Source organism: Thunnus maccoyii, chromosome 6 (assembly GCF_910596095.1).
Source record: "Thunnus maccoyii chromosome 6, fThuMac1.1, whole genome shotgun sequence".
NCBI lineage: Eukaryota > Metazoa > Chordata > Actinopteri > Scombriformes > Scombridae > Thunnus > Thunnus maccoyii.
Window position 1 is genome coordinate 34,147,288 of NC_056538.1, and position 24,634 is coordinate 34,171,921.

Sequence of the window (24,634 nt, forward strand, 5' to 3'; positions counted from 1 at the left end):
TCCTCAGTTACTAACATGTTCTCTTAAAAAAAACATCAGCATGCTAGCAAACAGTGCTAAACTAATCGTTCCTTATTTCTGAACACATTTTGTTGAATAACTGCAAGATCACAATCAAAATCACTAAATGCTAATGAGAACCTTCTGTTGCAGTTAAACCTGTTAGCATATCAGAACATGGCAGTCAGGAACTAAAATATTAGCTTGTAACAGAGCTGCATCAGTCCTGAAGACACTTTTTCATCTTGTGAGTACAAGATAGTAACAATAATCTTGCTCCGTATCTTATTCTGCAAGCAAGATCATTTCTGCATGACTTCACATCATGTAAGAAAAAGATTTGGATCTTCTGTGAGCGAGATATCATCCGTGTCAAGATAAGAACTTGAGAGCACAAGTTATCTTGAACCAAATCAGTCTTCAAACTGGAACTCGGACACATCATAACTTCCTCACAGATGATTCATATCTTACAGAAGAAGTTATTTGACGCACTATTAACTTCTGCATGACTATAATTTGTGCGCACAAGTTATTATCTTGATAGTTCTTAAGATTATCTTGTGCACACATGAACGACATAACAGGAGCACGTTATCTTGATTCATATCATGTGAGCAATAGATATTGATCTTCTGTGAAAAAGAAAACATCTGTGCCAAGATAATAACTTTTACGCATGATATGGATCAAGATAATAACTCGTCAGCTAAGTGATTTTGATCCATGTGCGTAAAAGACTTTTACATGTAAAATAAATCGTATGTGAGCAAGATAACTTTGAAGCAGAAGATATGATCTTGATCTGGATCATGATAATCTCTTGTGTGCATCATCTTGATCCACATGATGCAGCACAAGGAAATAAATTCTGTCTGTCTGTCTGATCTGGATCAAGATAATAAAGGGCGCACAAATAAAGATCTTGATCCATATTCAAGTGCACATTAATGATCTTGTGCACATGTTGTGCCCTCATAATATGGATCAAGATAACTCCATGCAGGAGTTTAACAGATATATAATCTGTCAGGACTTTAAGGGCTCTGACTCCACATGTTCTTGTACACAGTAGAAAAGAAAAACGTCTTTTGACACAGTTCCAGCTTTAAACCGCTGCTGTCTGTTGTGTTTAACAGCGTCTGTTTCTGAATATTTAATAATTAACAACAAAAAAAAACAGCAAATATCTGCTGACGTGATAAAAGCTGGAGTTCAGTTCAGGAACTGAACTCACACTGAGCTGAACTTTAAAGGCCATTTCGACTGATGACGTGAATGTCGACGTGTTTGACGACTGACAGCAGAACAACTACAGACACCAACAGCACAGAAACACCGAGAGACAGCGAACACAACCTGCTTTATTCAGCTGGGACCCTGAATGCACCACAGGTGACAAAACAACATTTGAGTTTGAAATATTGATGCAGACTGAAACTGGCTGCTTTGATATGTTTACGTCCGTCTGAGTGTGAAATCTGATGCATCAATGAAATCGTTGTTATGAGTCACACGAAGTCATTCAGAGTCTCAGCTCACAGTTTAAGAAGCACTGAAGGCAGCGTCTGTTTGTATGAAATAATAAAACATATTTACAGAGTGAGGAGAGTAAAGCTCAGCGTGACTGACAGATATGTGATCGACGGGAGAGTTAAGGCATCGCTCGTTAAGATTTGGTTTCTTTGAACTCAACCAAAGTCTGTCTGTTAACTTCCTGTTAGTGGAAACAAAATGAGCTTTAACCACAGAGTTGAAATGATTTTTAACGTGAGAAACAACCGAATATTCCAGAGTTTCCTGCAGTCTTTTCCACAAACATCATAAAACATTTTTACACTTTTCTAGCTTTCTAATCTTCACACAACTATTTCCACATATGTAATGAGTCTGGTTATTGTTTCGGTTTTCATCTACAAACTAAATTAATCACAAGACGTTTATCACCTCAGCTCCACTGCTTCCTGGAGGAAACTCTGCTTTAAACCTTTTCACAGCATCCACGTTTCATTGTTGCTGGTTTGATGCTTTCTGTCAAACCAAACATCAAATGTAAGATGTTAAATAAATGTATTTGTCACTTTTTCTATTAAAAGATCAATTAGTCGATCGGTTATCAAAAACAAGGAGAAATGCCCACAAAACGTTTTATAACAACAAACAGAAAATCCTCAAACTGGAGTTTTTACTGGATAAAAAGCTGAAACTGCTGCTGATGAAGGTTTTCAGTGTTTCAGGAAGAGTTAAGGCTGTTTAATAGAAGATGAAGTCATCAGTCCAGCAGAGCTCAGACTCACCAGATGACACGTCGAAAAGGTTTTTATCTTCATACAATAATGAATTTGACACAAAAATATAAATTCCACTGCAATGTAACTGAACGTTGCATCTTGAGTCTCAAAAATATCATATATGTTCGCTTGGTCCCTTCAAGAGTTTTGGACCCACGACTGTCAATAAAACTGTTTGTTTCTGAAGTAAACTGTTCATTTTTGTTGTCACTCGACAGACAACAGAGAGACTGACGACACGAGCAGAACAACACCGACACAAACAGGAAATACACAGTAATAACAGTAAATGCAGCTGGTTTATGTGGAGAGATCTGATTGTTTGCTGCAGAGCCTCCGTCACACCACCTGATCACTTCGGGAGCGTCTGTCCCGACGTCCCTCGTCACGTTCACCACTCCCTGTTTTTATAGACACAGACTGAGCTCTAAATATCAATTTATAGAAGAAATAAATATGTTTTAGTACAAAACTCTAGAAGTCCTTCAGTCTGTCCTCTGAGGACAACTCAACACCACTGTCCCGTCCTGTCAGGCGTCCTGTCAGGCGTCCCGTCAGGCGTCCCGTCAGGCGTCCTGTCAGGCGTCCCGTCAGGCGTCCCGTCAGGCGTCCCGTCAGGCGTCCCGTCAGACGTCCCGTCAGGTGTCCCGTCAGGCGTCCCGTCAGACGTCCCGTCAGTCGTCCCGTCAGACGTCCCGTCAGTCGTCCCGTCAGACGTCCCGTCAGGTGTCCCGTCAGGCGTCCCGTCAGACGTCCCGTCAGTCGTCCCGTCAGACGTCCCGTCAGTCGTCCCGTCAGACGTCCCGTCAGGTGTCCCGTCAGGCGTCCCGTCAGACGTCCCGTCAGTCGTCCCGTCAGACGTCCCGTCAGGCGTCCCGTCAGGCGTCCCGTCAGGCGTCCCGTCAGGCGTCCCGTCAGGCGTCCTGTCAGGCGTCCTCTCACTTGGTCTCCATACAGTCACAGAGCTCCTGTCTGACTTGCGTCTGTCTGGGGACAGAAAGTGTTTCTCTAAAGTCTCTTAGCCGCTCGTTTAAAGGTTTAAAGGGTTCTGCTGCATCCTGGTCCAACGTTTCAGGATCCAGAGGAGGTTCTGATTGGTCGGCTGGTAAGGTGGCAGGTAAATCCAACATGTCTGGCTTCTGGAGTCAAATCTAATGCAACATGTGGACCAGATCCAGCTTATGTTTGATCCAGAACACAGCTGAGATCAGCCAGACTCTGCTGGACACTGAGTCCACATCCTGAAACTGACCTGGAGTCTCTGCTGTTGGTGTTTGAGGACAGAAGACGACCGACGCTGAAAGATCTCCACATTAACAATCATCCGGTCTGTTATTGAGTCCTGAAATCTTCTCTGCTGCTGCTGTTTGGTCCAGGAAGTTTTGGTTTGAAGTGTTTCTCTGGACGGAGCTGCAGAGACGTCTTTGTCTCAGGATTTGGAGAACAAGTGGACTCATATCGGTTGTAAGATAAAAAAGTTCTGAGACGTTCTGTGGTGTCGGTGTGAAGGTTTACCTGCAGGTCACATTTTCCTCTTTTAACTCCAGTCAGTTCACTGTTCATGTGAAACTCACTGATGTGTCAAAACACAAAATAACATCCTGTCAATCTAAGACGTCGACCTGGTACACTGCAAAAAAATCCATCTTAATAAATCATTTAGTGTTGCATTGTTTAGTAAAGAGTTTCGGTTCTTTGAGTGTCAGTGTTGTAGAGCTGCAACTAACATTATTTTCATGATTCATCGATTGAAGTGTTAAAAACTTTTGAAAAATTCACAATCTCTCTGAGTCCTCTGCGATGTCTAAATTTTGATGGTTTTGTCCGACCAACAGTTCAAAACTTAAAGATTTTTAATTCACTGACAAATATGATCAAGAAAATCCTCACGAGAAGCTGAAACCAGAGAATATTAATCAATTACCAAAATGGTTGCAGAGTAATTTTCAATCAATCGAACTTTGTCTGCTGACGTTCACGGATCAGACCAAACATCCGGTTTCTGCAGGTTCACAAAGTTAAATTTAAGACTTTTTCAGCCTTTTTAATTCCACATAAAATGTGATTTCATATCTTTGTACTGATCCTACCGGCCAAAGAAGCTGCTTGTAACAATAATTCCTGGTAATATGTGTCAGAATATAGTTCAAACATCTCAGTCACAGCTGTCATCATGTGTTAAAGCAGCTGCACCGTGTGTTTGTTAGAGAGAACAGACGGCAGGAAGCTGAAATCTGTAAAAACACAGATGTGCTTCTGTATTAAGATGACATTTTTTTACAGTGTACAGGAAGTCGTGCAGATGAACCCTGGCATCTTATCTGACAGTCCGTCTCCGTGGTGACGACCGGACCAGCCGACACACTCCATCATCTAAAAACAGTCTGCTGAAGGTAGATAAATGTTTGGCTCCACCTCCTGAATGCTGATTGGTCAGTGGGTGAGATGACAAGGCACTGGCGGATCATATGATTGGTTCTCTGTGTCCCTGTGAGGAGGTTCTGGTTCAGGTGTGATGTCATGGACCAGCTGGTTCTGGTTGTGGGTCAGGAGGTCAGAGGTCAGGCAGATGAGGTCGTCGGTAGCAGCAGAGGTAGGAGGAGAGCAGGCAGCGGTTGCTAGGCAACAGAACAACAAGAAGGAGTCAGATGAGTTCAAGATGAAAAGTTTCTGATTTGATTCTAACTGCAGCTCAGATTAAACTTCACTGTCTTATTATATTTATTTATTTATTTATTTATTTATTCATTAATCTGCAGCAGACAGAGCACATTAATAAACGTTATAACAGGGTCTGGATGAATACTGTTTTCTGATTGGCCGACAGGTGTGCGTTAAAACCGTTTAATGCACACGTCGTTCAGCTCAAGTTTAATCACCTTCTAAATTCATCCACTACCCGACCTGTAACCATGGCAACACAGCCGTCAAAGCTTACTGGTTATGAAGTTTTGAAGAATGAGACGCAGCAGAAGAAAAAGAGACGAAGAAGAAAAGAAAGAAACAAGTGAAAAACAGCACAAGGAACCAAAGAGCTTAAAATGAGGAAGAGGAGGAGGATGAGATTAATACAAACAATCACTGACTGTTCAGTACTACAGTCAGTACTGCAGTCAGTACTACAGTCAGTACTGCAGTCAGTACTACAGTCAGTACTACAGTCAGTACTGCAGTCAGTACTACAGTCAGTACTACAGTCAGTACTACAGTCAGTACTGCAGTCAGTACTACAGTCAGTACTGCAGTCAGTACTACAGTCAGTACTACAGTCAGTACTACAGTCAGTACTACAGTCAGTACTGCAGTCAGTACTACAGTCAGTACTACAGTCAGTACTACAGTCAGTACTACAGTCAGTACTACAGTCAGTACAGCAGTAGTAGTACTGCTCTGAGTGTGTGGGAGCTGCTCATTGGTCGGCTGAGCCCTGGTCTTTGACTTTCAGGCAGCATTTCTACAAACGTTCCTGAACTTTGACCTCGTTTAACACGCGACATCAGATCAGGATGTAAATAACTTTAATAACATTAATAATAATGAACACTGGTCACCTTGTTGCAGCCGTCAGGCTTCGCTGGCGCTGCTGTTCCTGTTGAGCTCTCTGATCCCCTGCAGGATCCTCTTCATATGACCCACCTTTGTCACTCCCAGGTCCTACACACACACACACACACACACACACACACACACACACACACACACACACACACACATATTATGTACAGAACAGGACAAAGAGAAAACCATCACACTCTTTGCTTCCGTCCATCATCATCTCCAACATCTACCCATCATGCAGTTAGTCCGCCATGCAGCCCACCAATCACGCGGCAGTGTGAGTTAGCAGTTAGCTCAGAGCTAGCCGGTGGTACCTTCAGGTCCCTCCTCTCCAGGTGGATGAGCTCGGCGCCGCGGACATCGTGTCCGATAAAGATGTCCTTATACTCAGTGAGACACAGAAAGTCCAGCCACGCCCCCACCTCCTCCGTCCCCCACTGGTGAACTGAGACCGACAGGAAGTGGTTGAGACCGACAGGAAGTGGTTGAGACCGACAGGAAGTGGTTCAGATAGACAGGAAGTGGTTTAGGAAAACAGGAAACACCCAGAACAGGAAAGACACCATCTAACAGTGAAGTTAAGGATTTCTAAATTCATGTTTTCTTTGTCATTTTGGGTCTAAATGTGATTTTAAAACTCACATTTTTTTAGAAATATATTTGCAGAGCTCTAAAATAAACATATAATCTGAGGTGAGATTATCAACATTATTCATGACATGAAACCTAAAATGTGAGAGAATGAAAGTGAGGATTGAAACAAACCAAATAATATGATTAAAAACATTTGAAAATAAGATTTGAATGTGTGAAATATTTGTTTCACTCTTACAATGTTTTCAATGTTACAAATCTGTGTTTTACAGCGTTGCATTCTGGGATATCTGACAGGATTTTACTTTATTTTGTTCTGAGCTGCGCTGCTGTCAGGAGCTGAACTTCTATGTGTTTGTTTTGTACATCAGTGAAAATAGAAAAGCTGTAGTCTAGTAGAGTCCAACTCAACCATGTAGTTCACAGTTAGTACTCAGATACTTTACTGCAGTAAAAGTACATAAGTATTATGAGCTTGATGTACTTAAAGTATTGCAGTAAAAGTACATAAGTATTATGAGCTTGATGTAGTTAAAGTATTGCAGTAAAAGTACATAAGTATTATGAGCTTGATGTAGTTAAAGTATTGCAGTAAAAGTACATAAGTATTATGAGCTTGATGTAGTTAAAGTATTGCAGTAAAAGTACATAAGTATTATGAGCTTGATGTAGTTAAAGTATTGCAGTAAAAGTAGTGGTTTGGTCCCTCTGACTGATATATTATTATATATGACATCATTAGATTATTAATAGTGAAGCATCAGTGTTAGAGCAGCATGTTACTGTTGTAGCTGCTGGAGGTGGAGCTAGTTTACACTACTTTATATACAGTTAGCTAGTTTAGTCCAGTGGTTCCCAACCTAGGGGTCGGGGCCCTCCAAAGGGTCAGCAGATAAATCTGAGGGGTGGTGAGATGATTAATGGGAGAGGAAAGAAGAAAAAACAAAGTTCTGATACACAAATCTGTTTTCAGTTTTTGGACTTTTTCTCTAATCTTTGATTTTTGCTGAAATATTGGATCATTTGAACATTTATTGAAATGAAAGCATGTGAGAAGTTTAGAGGGAAAAATCACTATTTGGTGGAGCTGTTAACAACTCATAGACATGTGAAATGTGACCCCGACTACACACTGCTTTTTGTAAGACGTCAAAAGACAAAAAGGTTGGAAACCACTGGTTTCATCTTTAACAATGTGTTGTATTTTAAAAGCTTGTTATATTATCCATTGTGTCAAATCTTCATCTGAAAAGTAACTAAAGCTGTCAAATAAATGTAGTGGAGTAGAAAGTACAATATTTCCCTCTGAAATGTAGAAAGTAGCATCACATGGAAATACTCAAGTAAAGTACAAGTACCTCAAAACTGTACTTCAGTACAGTACTTGAGTAAATGTACTTAGTTACTTTCCATCACTGTTATTTATGTATCACAGCAGCAGTAACAAAGGTTTGTGTTGGTTGTGGGTTAATTTTACTTCTGCTGTCCTAAATTAAAAGCTGGAAGACAAAATCAAATATTTAATTATCAAAGATGCTGTTTGTGTTAATTCAGTTTATCACAACAGTTTCTGCTGCTCAAACTGAGCTTTGAACCAATCACTGAATGGACTTAAGTGTTTTTAACATCATACAGTACAACGACAAGAATCAAGCTAAACGTCTTAAAACTTTTAGACAGATTTGTAACACTGCAGACATTTATCTGTAACAATGATTTCAGACATTTCAGTCTTATTTTCAAATGTTTTACAACCACAGTTAACACTTTTGATATCATAAATGATGACAGTAATCTCACCTCTATCTCTGGTTCACAGCTTCACACCTGCTTCTCTAAAACATGTCATGTGACTCTGACGTATTTTCATTTAAACTCATCACATTTATGATCCAATTGAAGGTTGTCATGATGAGTTTTAGAGCATCTACACAGAGAACACAACCTGCCACAGCGCCACCTGCTGCTCTGATCAACTCACATAAATATATATGGGACCAAGAAGAAGCAGCAGCCAATCAGAGTGTTTCTGTCTCTTTAGCCAATAAGAAGAGGCCATCAGATGACATGTGAACCAGATTTAACCAGAACAGAGACTTTAGATGGGAGAGCTTACCGGGCAGAGAGAGAGTCGCACACGTCTCCTTGTTTTTGTTGTTTTTGTCTTTCTTGAACTTCGGGACGAGACGGAACTTTGCGCTCCGACTGCGCTTGGAGAAGTCAGTCAGAGGACCCTGAAGACACAAAGACACGACAGGTAGCGCTTAGATAAACTTTACACTTAATAATAATAGTTTCAGCTCCTCTAATACGACGTCTGACTGATAAATATGTCTGCTGGTTTCTGATTCTTCTTTTCCCTCGTTGGGAACATTTTTATGAATGAAACTTGGCCACACAAACGGAGCGGAAAGGTTCAGCTGCTCGTCGACAGGTGACCTTCATCAGGCTGAAAACCAGAGATTTACAAAGAGTTTGTGAAGTTCAGGTGAGGTTGAGAGGTTTACCAGAAGAAAAGGTTCTCATATGAGGCTCAGTGTTTTCAAAGATATATATTTTCTCTTTTTTCGGGAATAAAATTCTGAATTGAAATAGTTCCATTTTTTTCCCCCAGACGTGACTGTTTGTCAGCATCACGCAGGTCGACACTTGAGGAGTTTTGTTTAACTATAGTGAGCCAGGCTGTATCAGCCAGTCTGACAGTGATAATATTAATGATAATAACTTAATTATATAACATAGTTCATGTATAAAATGCAACACAAAATACTAGGACTGTAGTCAACCAAAGAAAATGTTGGTTGACTAAAATCGCACATGTAACGGGACAGAGAGCACAGTAAACTCGGCAGTCACACATTTCTCTGTTCTGTATTTCTCTGTTTAGCATCTTCAGGCTAGGCTAACCTATTGTTGCTAACTTTGAAGCTAACCTCCTTCACTTTTCCAGCATTTGGGGAAACAACAGACGTGACTTTTTAGCATTTATTAACTGACACACTGTAGTCTGTGCTGTACATTTACTGCCAGACTGACAACTTACTACTAATCTTTTCCTCTGCTCCGCTCGCATCCACCGTCACTTCTCTGCTCCTCGCTCTTTCCCGCTCGCTACGCAAACATACTCCTTAACGGAGCCGCGCGACCAGTGGTTTCCCAGGCAACGACGCAGAGGTTGACTCACGTACCGGAGCAGCGCAGCACAGAGACTCCCAAACGCTGTCGGATATCAAATATTAAAAAAATGTTTTTTTGGCCTGGCGGGGGTTCTCGTTGTGTCATTATGGAGAAACACAGATTCAGTAACCGTTCAGTAAACGTTGAGTACAGTTAGACCCAGCAGGCTCCATCAGGTTGGGCGAGTTCAAAGTTGTGAAAACAACGGGGGTGTATTCAAAACACCCCCGTTGTTTTCACAGGTAATTTGTTAGTCTGTCCCCCCCGCCGCAGGAAATAATGGATTAATCCTGGAAAGCCGTTGATGTAGCACTTTTCTCCTTATGAAAATAACACGGAGATTATTCGACCAATGAGAATTTAGTCGGACGAGAGCATATCGACCAACTAATAAAGCAGACTGCAGCCCTACAATATACTCAACATAAAGCAGAGAATCCTCGCATTTATGATAAAACAATAAGGATAAAATTAAATCAAACACTTCAGGAGACAGTGACAGACTTTCAGAGTTTTGGGTCGTTAACGACGGCGTCCTGTCAGTGATAGTGATGTGCAGGTATCAGCTTAACGCTACGACTATTATGGGTACAAATATCACAGTGAACAGTATTATCCCATTAATCCTTAAATACAACTATTACTGCTAAAATATTTGGATTTTAGTGACTGAACACTGGTCTGTGTGTCGCAGCTTTGTTGGACTCTTCATAGGAAGTAACATCAAACAGGAAGTCCTGACTGTAGCTGACAGACAGCAGCCTGGTTCTCTGTGTGACCAGCAGACAGTAAAGAGGATTTACTGACATCAGGACCAGGACCTGCAGGCTGATATGTCACAACCAGGTCAGACAGACAGGACGCAGCAAAGTCGGTCAGTGATTTAAAACCTTCTTTCTGCTCAAAAACATGTTTTTCTTCTTGTTCCTTCAGTTGGATGTTTCAGCTTCTCTGTGTTTGTTTTCACCTTCGTCTGCTGAAAGAGGAAAGTTTCTCTGTGCTCATCGAAAATATGCAAGATTTGTGACATCACAACCAGTTTGGAGCCAATCGTGGTCCAGTATGCAACAGATTCTGGATTTTTCATGAAGGAGAAGGTAGACATGATGCTTTAAGGATTTTAACAAGGTAATTATACCACTATTATACCATCACACCACATCAGACACACAGCAGAGTATTTTCATGTCTGAAGTGAAATTAATTCTGTGACAGACAGGTAGCCAGTGTAAAGATTTAAAATTTGGAGGACTGTGATTCCTACTAGATGCGAGTACTACCAGCTAGTACATTACATTACATTTAGCAGACGCTTTTATCCAAAGTGACGTACATATGAGACTGATACAACACAAGCAGGGATCTAGTCAGGAGGCAACAACACCAGTAAGTGCCATAAAGCTTACATTTGGGCCTGAAAGGACGTAGATGCCAACAGGCAGTGCAACAAGGCGATGATTAGAGTGCATAGAAAGATTTTCTTAAAGATTGAGAGGGACTCTGCAGATCAAACAGAGTTTGGTAACTCGTTCCACCACCGGGGAACTACAGAGCAGAAGAGTCTAGCTGGTGACTTAGGGTCCTGTTGTGGTACCAGGCGCCTTTCATTGGCAGAGCGTAGTGGGCGGGACGGAGTGTAGACCTGAATGATGGAGTTCAGGTAGGCAGGAGCTGTTTTAGTTGCTATTTTGTAAGCAAGTGTCAGGGTTTTGAATTTGATGCTGGCAGCCGACTGGGAGCCAGTGGAGGGATATCAACAGCTGGGTGACATGTGCTGTTTTGGGCTGATTGAAGACCAGACGGGGTAAGTGTACATGCGGAGAGGCCTGCCAGTCAGGAGTTGCAGTAGTCGATGCGTGATATAACGAGAGCCTGAACCAGGAGTTGTGCTGCATGCTCAGACAGGAAGGATCTGATCTTCCTGATGATGTACAGGACAAACCCACACGATCGATCTGATGCCACGTCAACCTTAAAGCTTAGCTGGTCATCCATCATGACACCCAAATTTCAGGCAGACTTAGTGGGCTGAGTTGGGTCGATTCAAGCTGGATGCTGATGTACTACCTGCTAATACTTCCTGTACCAGTAGTAGTACTTCCTATGCCAGTAGTAGTACTTCCTGTGCCAGTAGTAGTACTACCTGTGCCAGTAGTAGTACTACCTGCTAATACTTCCTGTACCAGTAGTAGTACTTCCTATGCCAGTAGTAGTACTTCCTGTGCCAGTAGTAGTACTACCTGTACCAGTAGTAGTACTACCTGCTAATACTACCTGTACCAGTAGTAGTACTTCCTGTGCCAGTAGTAGTACTACCTGCTAATACTACCTGTACCAGTAGTAGTACTTCCTGTGCCAGTAGTAGTACTTCCTGTGCCAGTAGTAGTACTACCTGCTAATACTACCTGTACCAGTAGTAGTACTTCCTGTGCCAGTAGTAGTACTACCAGCTAGTACTACCTGTGCCAGTGGTAGTACTTCCTCCTAGTACTACCTGTGCCAGTAGTAGTACTTCCTGTGCCAGTGGTAGTACTTCCTGTGCCAGTAGTAGTACTACCTGTGCCAGTAGTAGTACTTCCTGTGCCAGTAGTAGTACTTCCTGTGCCAGTAGTAGTACTGTTACCTCGTGGTCTGACGGGTCGATGACGGGACACAACCAGGACACGTCAGCCAGCCGGCGGAGCTGCTGAGCTACAGAACTCAGAGCTGCATTCAACTGTTCCTGCTGAGGAGGATCCAGCTGCTGCACACACACACACACACGCACACGCACACACACGCACACACACACACACACACACACACACACACACACACACACACACACACAATATTACACTCAATATTATTGTTGATCACATTTTTATATGTTACACAAAAGTCTATAAAATCGAATGAATGATTCTGAGTGATTTGTGTTTTTAAAAACTAATAAAACTTGTTTCAGTTTTTGTTTGACACCTTTAAAATGATTCACATCATATAAACAGTGAATCAGTTCACTGCTCTGAACATGAGTTTAATTATTCTGATGTCCTGATACACTCACTTCACTTTATCAGGAACACCTGCAGTCTGCTGGAACCCAACACAGATTATACATTTATTAAGCTTTTTTTAATTTTAGGAACACTCAATAACAAACAGGAAGTAGAATTATCACCTTTCTGACAACGTCAACACAAACTGAAAATCCAGAAGCTTCATAACAGTAGAATTCATGTCAGAGATCACATCAGACTGCACAGCAGGTTTCCTGATAAAGTGTGACTGAGTCCAAAGTATTCTCAACAACAACAACCCTCAGACTGAGCTCAAACAGTTACCATGGACATCTTTCCAGCCAGCAGCAGCTGCGTCTCACTGAGCAGAGCTTTGACGTTGCTGACCATGTGGAGGACCACGCTGCAGCTCAGAGCCTGCACACAGAGACACACACACACACACGGCCTTGTTAAGAGCTCAAACTACCATCACACCAGCAGCACAGATCACACAGAGAGAGAGGCGGCGGTTTGTACCCCGGAGCTCTTGGAGTTGGCGTAGACCACGTCCATGGCCTTGGAGCTGGCGTTGACGGCGTGAGCCAGTTCCTGCTCCATACTGTGGTGAGACTGAGCGACCTCACGGATACTGAAACACAGACAGCACAGACACACTCACATCTGCTCTCTGACATCATCATCATCATTATTATTAGTCATATCTCTATTGTTATTATTATTGTTATTATGCTTCTCTGTGTCTCCTTCTTTGTCTCTCAACCCGACCAGTAAAGGCAGATATCGTCCACCCAGAGTCCGGTTCTGCTGCAGGTTTCTTCCTGTTAAAGGGGGGTTTTTCCTGCTGCTGATGGAGGAATGTTGCGTCTCTGTAGATTAAAGAGTTCGGTCTAGATGCTCTATGAGGAAAGAGCCCTGAGATAACTTCTGTTATGATTTGATTGAAGTATTTCCACATAGTTTCTATAGTTTGAGTATTGACTGCTGCTCTTTTAAAGATGTCATCTGGTTGTTTCCTCTTCTTCTGCACTGATTTAACGGCACCGACGGGAGAATTTTGATCATTTTTCTGGAAATTTGCTGAAAGTTTTAAGGGTCATCTGAATGAAACTTGACTTGTGGCTTCATATTTTCTGTTTTATAATAGAATAGCACAAAGTAAGTCTGCCTTTCTCTCTTTTTGTTGTTGAGGACGCCGTTGTCTTGTTTGAATAAACTTTATTGGGTTTTGGGTGTTAATGTTCAGGTTCTGGGTTTGTAAAAGATTCATACGCCAAAAACTACTTGATTTTCCTTTGAGAACTGTTTTAATGCTTCAACAGAAGATGTTTCAGTTGTTTTTTTAAGCTTTTATGAAAAAGTCAAACAAATTGTTCTTGAAGCGATCAGTTTTATGTGTGTTTGAACGCATCATCGTTCCCTGAAACATGTTTCATGTGTGTGTTCAGATGAGTCAGTACTCTGAGGAGACATTACCTGTGTATGAGGGCTCCTGCCGCCTGACCGAACTCGCTGACGAGTGAGGCCTCTTCCTCGGAGAGGATCTCTGGCTGGGAGGACAGGGGGGGCTGAGGGGGGGGCGTCCGGGGGAACTCACACTTCTGTTTGTCCTCCCAGGACTTCAGGGTGCTCTCGAACGCCTGAAACACACACACACACACGTACATTTATAACATCTTCTTATCCTTCAGCGGTCCTGAGCTCCCAGCAGGCCGAGCGACTCACCCGGTCTCTGGTCAGAGTCTGCGTCCGGTTCTTGTGGATGATCTTGATGTAGCCTGGAGGCTGAATCCACGCCTCCCCGTCCACCTGCACCGGGACGCCCTCGTCCCCCAGGATGGTGATCTTCACCGTCCGACACTGACACAGAGAGAGAGAGAGAGAGACAGGGTGAGATACACAGACAGACAGACAGACAGACAGACAGACAGACAGGTGGACAGACAGACAGACAGACAGGTGGACAGACAGACAGACAGACAGACAGGTGGACAGACAGACAGACAGACAGACAGACAGACAGACAGGTGGACAGACAGACAGACAGGTGGACAGACAGACAGACAGACAGACAGACAGGTGGACAGACAGACAGACAGACAGACAGACAGACAGACAGGTGGACAGACAGACAGACAGGTGGACAGACAGGTGGACAGACAGACAGACAGACAGGTGGACAGACAGACAGACAGGTGGACAGACAGACAGACAGACAGACAGACAGGTGGACAGACAGACAGACAGACAGGTGGACAGACAGACAGACAGACAGACAGACAGGTGGACAGACAGGTTGACAGACAGACAGACAGACAGACAGACAGACAGACAGACAGGTGGACAGACAGACCTGTGCGATGCGGTGGTGCTGCAGGTTGATGACTCGGGACACGGCCATCTGCATGCTGCCAAACACCGCCACCACCTCCAGAATCTTATCATCGAAGGACGGAGCGGTGAAGGTCTGAGAGCGAGCGAGAGAGAGAGAGAGAGAGGTGACATGATGACATCACTCATCACCTGACCCTGACAGACAGGTAGCAGAGGAGAGAGAGGAGGGTTCTTACATCGTCCTCTTTGGTTCCTCCCCAGAAGTTGGTTCCTCCTGCGTAGCTCGGGATGTTTAACACGGCAATGCCCTGCAGACTGGGGAGGGGGATGGGCCGCCCATCACACTGCACGCGCACACACACACACACACACACACACACACACACGCACACACACACACACACGCACGCACGCCCGCACGCACGCACGCACGCACGCACGCACGCACACACACACACACACACACACAGTTAATGCATGTTATTGTATGAAGAATAAGAGTGTCCTCTGCCTGACCGAACTCTATCTATCCATCCAAATGTCGTAGAGAGATCAAACTAAAACTCAATTGTTCGTTTCATCAAGACCTACAAATCATACGCTGACACCCCTGACCTAAATCCAACAGGAAGTCCGCAATTAGCCTTTCAAAATAAGACTATGCCCCAATTTTGGCCCCCGAACAGATCTCCTCTGAGGGCGTTAATGGTATCGGCTTCAAACTTTAATAGGTGACTTATGACACTGTGCTGAAAAAAAGTTGTTAAAAACTTTGTAATAACTTGAACGGTTTGGATTTAATAAGCTCTGAAAGTTGCAGTGCCACATCACCCTTACAATGTAAAACAATGGGGAGGCAATCTATGGGCATGAACTTTGTGTCAAACAGAGGCTTCTGATGTCTAAACTATAAGTCTGACCACTTTCAAACCTGTATCAATGGATTCGCAACAAAATTTCCTTCTAAAAAATATAAAAAATAAATAATTTTTAATGTAAGATTTGGTCAAAGTCATGGGATTTATGAGGAGATTTCACAAGAAGCGTACTCTAAAATCCTCCTCTCCAACTGCTCCTGGTGATGTCACTCCCTCAGTGCTGTGAAACATTCCGCAATACACACTCATTATAAAATCACAGGAGGAGCAAGAAAAGACTTTAAAACTCACACTCTAATATCTCAAAAACAATAAAAGATAGAAAACACATGTAAATTCAAGATTTGTAGGTCAAAGTCTTGTGATTCATTTAAAGTTCAAATGAAGTTTGTATCTAAAACTATGTGGAAGCAGTAAATGATCAAAAAGGTGTGGGTTCGCTCACACTCTCCATTCAAATCAAACTTTGACCAGGTCATGTGGGTTAAAAGTCTTTTTCCTTTTCTAAAAATAGACTTGATGAAAATTAGGAAATTAATTTGTTTTACACACAAACTCATCAAGAGTTTTCAATTTACTAATTGAAATTCAAGTGAATGGGCCCAAAACTTGCATGATTTTGATGCCACAGGTGTGAGCGAGACAGACATGTCTCACCCTGCAGAAAATTCTCATCCTGTCAATCAATCTTTCAAAATAAAAGCACATCACACTTGTAAGAAATATCCCTCATTTTTAAAAAGCAAAATGATCCCGACGGACCAGAGTAGCTTTAATTCTTATTGTGGATGTGAGGTGTGTAGTTGTGTCTCACCTCCAGCAGAACTCTCTGCTCCAGGTTTTTGTAGGTTCTGTGCAGCAGCTCTTTGGTTCCCAGGACTCCGTACCACATCATGTTCTTAGTCCGACTCCTGAACACACAACAGACGGTCCATTAATCAATCAGGATCGATCAGTTACAGTCTGTGTTTCTGAGTGTTTTCCTTCCGTACCTGCACTTCTCTGGATGCTCGTCTCTCTTGTTGTTGAAGTCCAGAGAGATTTTAGCATCCAGTCCGATCCCAAAGTAGTTGTTCATGACACATTTCTCCGTGTAGCAATCCCTGACACACACACACACACACACACACACACACACACACAGTGGGGTTAGTTTTATAGTTAATAACTGACAGATACTGGATATAAGCGTGTTTTAGGGACAGTCAGTCTTACATGTTGTCAGGGTCGCAGCTGAAGGGGTCGGCGTTCACCAACAGTCGACTGATCACTGAGCTGCTGGACAGAGAGCCTGAGATACCTGCTCTGAGACCTGCACACACGCACGCACGCACACACACACACACACAGACACAGACACACACACACACACAGACACACACACAGTCAGTCTGCTGTAATGATAAAGATAACTGATTGTTTGTGACCTCACAGCTTCTTACCAGGATAAAGGATCTTTGTGTTGAGCATCGGCATGTTCTCTCTACTTCCTGTCTGGACAGGAAGTGATGCGGAGCTGCCAAGTGACAGGCTGCCTTTACTGATCAGCTTCTCACAGGGCGTCTTACTGACTGTAGACACACACACACACACACACACACACACACACACACACACACACACACACACACACACACACACACACAGGGGAGGGTGAAGACCTTGGTGTGTACTTCAGGATCAGAATCAGCTGTCTGAGGATGTTTACACATTGAAGCAGTCTGACTGGTTTCCAGCAGCTCTCAGTGTGTTCACACACAACAATGTTCAGAAAGATACACGAGGACAACAAACTGAACAAAGATAATAAACATAAAACATATCACTATTATGTACAAGCAGGCGGGTGAAAGAATAAATATAGAAACAACAACATACACTGAGCCTCATGCAAGAACTGTGAGGTCTGCTCGTATGAAGTCGCCTTAAACAAACTCTGAACTGCCCGAAACGTCGTAAATCACTGAACGTTCATCGGCACCGTCGACGCCTCTAAACGTCCGTATAAGACGACCTGTTCTGCTCCGTTTGTGGGCGAGTTTCATTCACAAGCGGAGTGAAAACAGCTTCGAGTTCTGCTTTCAGAAATAAACAAATATGAATTCAGCGACGTGTCATCAGAGCAGCGCTGCACTGTGACTGCAGCTCGCCATATATTTCTCTGTTTAGCATCTTCAGGCTAGGCTAACCTATTGTTGCTAACTTTGGAGCTAACCTCCTTCACTTTTCCAGCATTTGGGGAAACAACAGACGTGACTTTTTAGCATTTATTAACTGACACACTGTAGTCTGTGCTGTACATTTACTGCCAGACTGACAACTAACTACTAACCTTTTCCTCTGCTCCGCTCGCATCCACCGTCACTTCTCTGCTCCTCGCTCTTTCCCGCTCGCTACGCAAACATACTCCTTAACGGAGCCGCGCGACCAGTGGTTTCCCAGGCAACGACGCAGAGGTTGACTCACGTACCGGAGCAGCGCTGCACAGAGACTCCCAAACGCTGTCGGATATCAAATATTAAAAAATATATTTTCTTGGCCTGGCGGGGGTTCTCGTTGTGTCATTATGGAGAAACACAGATTCAGTAACCGTTCAGTAAACGTTGAGTACAGTTAGACCCAGCAGTCTCCATCAGGTTGGGCGAGTTCAAAGTTGTGAAAACAACGGGGGTGTTTTGAATACACCCCCGTTGTTTTCACAGGTAATTTGTTAGTCTGTCCCCCCCGCCGCAGGAAATAATGGATTAATCCTGGAAAGCTGTTGATGTAGCAATTTTCTCCTTATGAAAATAACACGGAGATTATTCGACCAATGAGAATTTAGTCGGACGAGAGCATATCGACCAACTAATCGACCAGCGGACTGCAGGCCTAACTGTGACGTCGCGCTGATATGAGAGGCGTCATGTGACCATCACAGAGCTATTAGAGGAGGTGATGTCACACTGTCAGACAGCTGCTGCGCCACAATATCACAATAAAATCATAAAATATAAACCCTCTCATAGCCCGGCAGCCATGAAGATGATGATGATGATGAATCTTCATCGATCACTCCAACGAGCCTCTGAAGAATCGATGTGCTCCTGTATCAGTCAGCTGGAACTAACATTACATCCAGATGTTTGCTCAACTACAAGCTATCTGACTGACCTCTGCGTGTGTTGCGGTGTTTGGCGCTGTAGGAGGACTGCAGCGACATCTTATCTTCCTCCACCTCCTCCTCCTCTTCCTCCTCCACCAGACCCTCCTCCTCCTCCGCCCGGCTCAGAGAGAAGACCTGCTGCTGTGTCTGGGCGTTCTGCTCGTCCACAGCTGGAGGCAGAATCACATCAGTGCTAAAGTTCATGACTCAGTTTCTTAAAAAAAAAAAAAAAGTGACACTCAGGTGAACCGAACAGTTCTTCATCACGCTAACGGCCTCCTCTTCCTCTCACCTTTCTCCGTGTGCTCGATGATCTGTCGGATGGCTTTCTTCAGGCTGTTGGCTCTCAGCATCAGCTGCTCTCGAGGTTTGAAGATGGCGGCCGCCGCGGACGAGGAGGAGGAGGTGTTGGTCCGCGGGGAGCAGGAGGGAGGGGGATGATGAAGAGGAGGAGGCAGGACGACTCCTTCGCCTTCCTCCTGCTCCTCGGCGATGGTGGGGGGAGGAGCCGGGGGGAGCACGGTGGAGGCCTGAGACTCCTCGTTCAGAGTTTTCAGCAGAGAGTCGAGTTTCTCCTTCAGGACGCCGCACTGACGACACAAAGCGCTCCGGTTACACAGCGTCATACATAGAACAACGAATCACATTAGTCCAGTAAGCATCCAGACTCTCAGCTGGTCTGGATCAGGTCTGGATCAGGTCTGGATCAGGTCTAACTAAACCTGGACAAGCAGGTTCAGTTTTTTTTTTATTCTCCACATATCATGTCTTTAATTAAACCAAATTTGAGGCTTTTGGTTGATATCTCACACTGTCATTCTCCTGTTTTAGCTCCTATTTATTTATATATGTTTATGTAATCTATTCTTAATTATATTTTAATGTCTTTTTATAACATGTTTAGTCTTGATGCCTTTTCTGTTTTGTGTAAAACACTCAAATGTGTTATTTGAGATCAGAGCACAATGAAGAAAACACATTTGAACAGCAGGTGTAAAGACGTGTGTATGGATCAGATGTTATTATGGGATAGGGTGTGAATGGAGCCTCACAGCTCCATCAAACTTTTAGCAAATCAGCTTTTGTTTGGACTTGTAGAGAAGTTGAACTACATGTAACTTAAACATCAGTAAACATGATAATAAAAGTCTGACTGAACGTTCAGGAACGCCGGTGATGAGGTTTCGTACCTTCTTGGCCATGGCCTCCGACTCCTCTGAACTCTCCGTGTTCTTCTCGTACGCTTTCCCAACACGAGCCACAAAGTCCTTCACCGTCTCACACAGAACCCTGAATACACACACACACACACAAACACACACACACACACACACACACACACACACAAATAAACACACACAATCTACAGCCAAATCTGACGGATGTTATAATTAAAACGGTGTTTCACAGTCGTACTTGGCGGAGGAGATGACGACCGAGTGCTGGTCTGAGGTCAGGATCTTGGACAGGTGAGCAGCCACAGAGTCCTCGTAGGTGAGAATCTGCTGAACCTGGATCAGCAGACATCAACACTGTCACAGCTGGAACATGTTCCTCTAAAAAAAACTCACAACATTTCTCTCCTCACTCTGGAAGCAGGAAGTGATGTCATTTCCCGTTACCTCGGAGTCGTCGCTGCAGTCCTCGGTGACGGTGGAGGCGGAGTGTTGCCGTGGAAACTTGGTCTCGTAGACCATGATGCTCCACCTGCAGCAGGAGGAGGAGAGAGAGAGAGAGAGAGAGAGAGAGAGAGAGAGCGGTGAGTGTGACTGACTGCAGGATGAATAAAAATAAACCTGATTTAAAATAAAAGAAACCAAAAAAAAACAGCGTCTGACATCACGTTCATCTCATCCACGTTTCCTCACGTCTTCTCCTCGTGTCCTGGTCCCGCCCAGGAAGGACGCGAGGAATCCAAGCGAGGAGAGGAAACGAGGAAACGTGTTTTTAGAGAGACGAGACGTCCTGCTGGCGTTCATTTGATTAATAATTATCTGCAGCAGCATTTATTGATATTCTGACATAAACTGATTATTTAATAATCCAGGTTATGATGAGGATGAACATTAGAAGTTATTTCTGTTTCAGGGAAAATAGAAATTGTGTAAATATATCTCACATGTAAGTTAACGTGTTTCCTCCTCGTCTCCATGACGATTAATTACATCCATAATAAAAAACATTTCATGAATGAATAAAGTTGTTCATGGATCTTCTATTGATCATAACTAACACTGATGATGAATCAGAAAAAACAAATAAAAACACTCTGATCAGCTGCAGCATCCGATCAATAAGTGATATCCGATCAATAAGTGATATCCGATCGGGGGGACGTGTGGTGATTTCTGGGACGTGTCTGCCGTCTCACCTGTCCAGCATCTTGGTGCTGGCTCTCTCCAGTTTCTCCAGGATCTGAGGCAGCTGGGTGTCGTCGTCGCAGGCCGAACCCCAACCCAGAACCCGAGCCAGGTCGTTCCCCGTCCCCAGAGGAAGAACTCCCAGCTGACACTGCGACACACACACACACACACACACACACACACTCATGTTTTCATCTTTATCAATGTTATAAACTATATAAATATATAAACTAAACTGCTTTTAAAGCTGAAGAAAAGCAGCATGAAGGATGTGAGGAGCCTGTTGGTGCAGCAGGGGGCGATGTTGATGCAGCTGAACAGAGTCTGGTACAGATTCACTGGTTTTACTGGTTTTACATCACAGAGGCGAACACACACATCAGAGTCTTTAACTGGTGCCGTAGACCTCCGTTATAAAACATCTTCCTTCATCAGGAACAGTTTGGTCACGTTAGTTTGTTTAGAAACAGCTGCAGAGAGTAAAAATAGCGATAAGACATTAACCCTCGTGATGGCGCAGACGCCACTGAGCATGTGCGGGAATGCGGTTCTGTTTACAGCTTCAGCAGCTGGTTGTGCTGCGGATCACAACCTCTGGACCATGAACTTCAGTATAAATGAAACGACATGTCTGATCTTTATAAGGAACCAATGAGCCTGAAGCTGAGAGCAGAGGAGGACAGGAAAGAGAGACGGAGTCTGTACGACTGTAAGAAAAATATAGAATAACTGTGTATGTGTGTGTGTGTGTGTGTGTGTGTGTGTGTGTGTGTGTGTGTGTGTGTCTGTGTGTGTGTGTGTGTGTGTGTGTGTGTGTGTGTCTGTGTGTGTGTGTGTGTGTGTGTCTGTGTGTGTGTGTGTGTGTGTGTGTGTGTGTGTGTGTGTGTGTGTGTGTGTGTGTGTGTCTGTGTGTGTGTGTGTACCTGTTTGTGCAGCGTGAGAGCGTCGATCTCAGACAGAACCCAGCCGACGCTGCCGTCTCCTCCACACACCAGGATCCTGAACGTATCAAACTTCTGGAACAATCGCAGACTGAGAAACAAAGAGACACATGTTAAACTGTCTGACTGACTGTCTGTCTGTCTGACTGTCTGTCTGACTGTCTGTCTGTCTGTCTGACTGACTGTCTGACTGACTGACTGTCTGTCTGTCTGTCTGTCTGTCTGTCTGTCTGACTGTCTGACTGTCTGTCTGTCTGTCTGACTGTCTGACTGTCTGTCTGACTGTCTGACTGACTGTCTGACTGACTGACTGTCTGTCTGTCTGTCTGTCTGTCTGTCTGTCTGACTGACTGACTGACTGTCTGTCTGTCTGTCTGTCTGTCTGTCTGACTGACTGACTGACTGACTGACTGACTGTCTGTCTGTCTGTCTGTCTGACTGACTGTCTGTCTGTCTGTCTGTCTGTCTGACTGTCTGTCTGTCTGTCTGACTGACTGTCTGACTGACTGACTGTCTGTCTGTCTGTCTGTCTGTCTGTCTGTCTGTCTGTCTGACTGTCTGACTGTCTGTCTGTCTGTCTGACTGTCTGACTGTCTGTCTGACTGTCTGTCTGTCTGACTGACTGACTGACTGTCTGACTGTCTGTCTGTCTGTCTGACTGACTGTCTGACTGACTGTCTGTCTGTCTGTCTGACTGTCTGACTGTCTGACTGTCTGACTGACTGTCTGTCTGTCTGTCTGACTGTCTGACTGTCTGACTGTCTGACTGTCTGACTGACTGTCTCACCCCAGATGTGGTCCTCCGTTCATCAGGTCAAACACCTGTGCCGGGTTCAGCAGCTGTTTGAAGCGTCTCAGGAACTTGACGCCCTGATTGTCTCCACTTTTAGAGTTGACAAACACCAGCAGAGGACTGGTGCAGGACGGAGGACACGACGCCTTCCAGAAACCTGAACACACAAACACTTTCTACTTAATATCAGCGGACAGAAAACAGCAGCCGGACACACGTGAAACAGGAACACGGACGTTGTTGTGGAGCTCACCGTCGGAGTCGATGCTGTTGAGCGCGGTGGGAGGGATGACGGACACTTTACACTGACCCAGAGGACACTTGGAGGACAGCTGCTCCTTACAGCCGGAGTGCACCTGGAGGACAATCAAACAACCTGTCTGCATCCACGTACAACATAAATACATCCACATACACATCTAAAGAAACGTCTCGGGGAGATGTTTCCTCCTTATTGACAAACACAGACTCGATTGGACCAATCAGACAGCAGCTCAGGTTCCCAGTGAGACGTTACAGCACGTCTGGAGGAGAAAGAGCTGAACCGCTGAGACTGTTTACTTTAGTGCTGTCTCTATGGCAACAATCATAAATCCAGGTCGGCTCGACCGGGAAGAAGACAGCCGTCTGCTTGTCTACGGAGCGTTTTTACATGGAAAATATATTAACATTCCTTCACAACTAATTCATTTCAATGGCTTCTACTCTGCTGCTGAGCTGCTGCAGATGTTTCACATCAACATCAATAGCTGCCATGTGATTCTTGATAATTAACTCATGATAATTTAATCATTTTTCTTCATTAAATAATTCTTTAGTCCACTAAAGATGATTATCTTCACTATCCTTTAATCTTCTAATTCGTTTTTGGATTAAAACTCATTTTTCTGTCTATAAAACAACAAAAAACTGAAAAATGACCGTCGTTGTTTCCTGGAGATCTTCAAACGTCCCAAAGATTTAATTCACTGTAACGTCAGACGAGGAAAAGCTGCCAGTTCTCTGATCTGAGAGAATCAAGTTTTTAACATTTTTGCCTAAAAAATGAGCTGACGGATTAAATCAATGATCAAAATATTTGCAGATCAATGACTGATCTTTGCAGCTCAAATTTCATCCCAGTCCGAAGTGCCTTCAAATGATCTGCAGCTGCAACGATCACTCCATTAGATTGATTAGATTCAATTAATCACCAACTAGTTTCATCATTGATTTGTCCTTTTGAGTCATTTTTAAAGAAAAAAAAAGTCCAAATTTTCTTAAATGTGAAGATTTTCTGGTTTCACTTCCTGACGTTTTATGGACCAAACGATGAATCAATGAATGTCTGATCATCTCAAACACAAAGATCTGTTTATAATGTTAGAAAAAAGGAGAAACTTGACGTCTGAGAACAGTTCATGTTTGATTTTAAATGACTTCAACAGTCAACTGATTGTAACTGTGATCATCTAAAACGTAATAAAAATGATTTAAGATTTAAAGAACCTGAAGCTGCATAAGAAGCGACTCAGTGTTGAGCTGGTGGAGGTGAGGCTGTAAACTGAATCTAACAGGT

General features: G+C 43.7%; 1 protein-coding gene across 4 annotated transcripts in view; it reads right to left on the reverse strand.

The window, feature by feature from the left end:
- Positions 1–3,481: 3,481 nt before the first annotated feature.
- The window catches only part of LOC121898750 (diacylglycerol kinase delta-like), a 49,213-nt gene continuing 28,060 nt past the window's right edge, over positions 3,482–24,634 (reverse strand). For 3 of the 4 annotated variants that reach the window (XM_042414151.1, XM_042414154.1, XM_042414153.1), the window contains 24 exons: positions 23,330–23,432; positions 23,071–23,233; positions 22,266–22,374; positions 21,351–21,490; positions 20,602–20,686; positions 20,396–20,490; positions 20,170–20,269; positions 19,272–19,569; positions 18,988–19,149; positions 17,277–17,405; positions 17,050–17,146; positions 16,827–16,937; positions 16,649–16,745; positions 15,193–15,300; positions 14,976–15,089; positions 14,348–14,482; positions 14,099–14,262; positions 13,142–13,253; positions 12,947–13,039; positions 12,244–12,363; positions 8,560–8,677; positions 6,164–6,294; positions 5,843–5,945; positions 3,482–4,909 (listed from right to left, as the gene is read on the reverse strand). In XM_042414151.1, coding sequence (XP_042270085.1) covers positions 5,856–5,945; positions 6,164–6,294; positions 8,560–8,677; positions 12,244–12,363; positions 12,947–13,039; positions 13,142–13,253; positions 14,099–14,262; positions 14,348–14,482; positions 14,976–15,089; positions 15,193–15,300; positions 16,649–16,745; positions 16,827–16,937; positions 17,050–17,146; positions 17,277–17,405; positions 18,988–19,149; positions 19,272–19,569; positions 20,170–20,269; positions 20,396–20,490; positions 20,602–20,686; positions 21,351–21,490; positions 22,266–22,374; positions 23,071–23,233; positions 23,330–23,432 — 2,874 coding nt within the window. In that variant the 3' untranslated portion in view covers positions 3,482–4,909; positions 5,843–5,855. The remainder of the gene's footprint in view (positions 4,910–5,842; positions 5,946–6,163; positions 6,295–8,559; positions 8,678–12,243; positions 12,364–12,946; positions 13,040–13,141; positions 13,254–14,098; positions 14,263–14,347; positions 14,483–14,975; positions 15,090–15,192; positions 15,301–16,648; positions 16,746–16,826; positions 16,938–17,049; positions 17,147–17,276; positions 17,406–18,987; positions 19,150–19,271; positions 19,570–20,169; positions 20,270–20,395; positions 20,491–20,601; positions 20,687–21,350; positions 21,491–22,265; positions 22,375–23,070; positions 23,234–23,329; positions 23,433–24,634) is intronic. The other variant, XM_042414152.1, reaches the window with a different exon arrangement.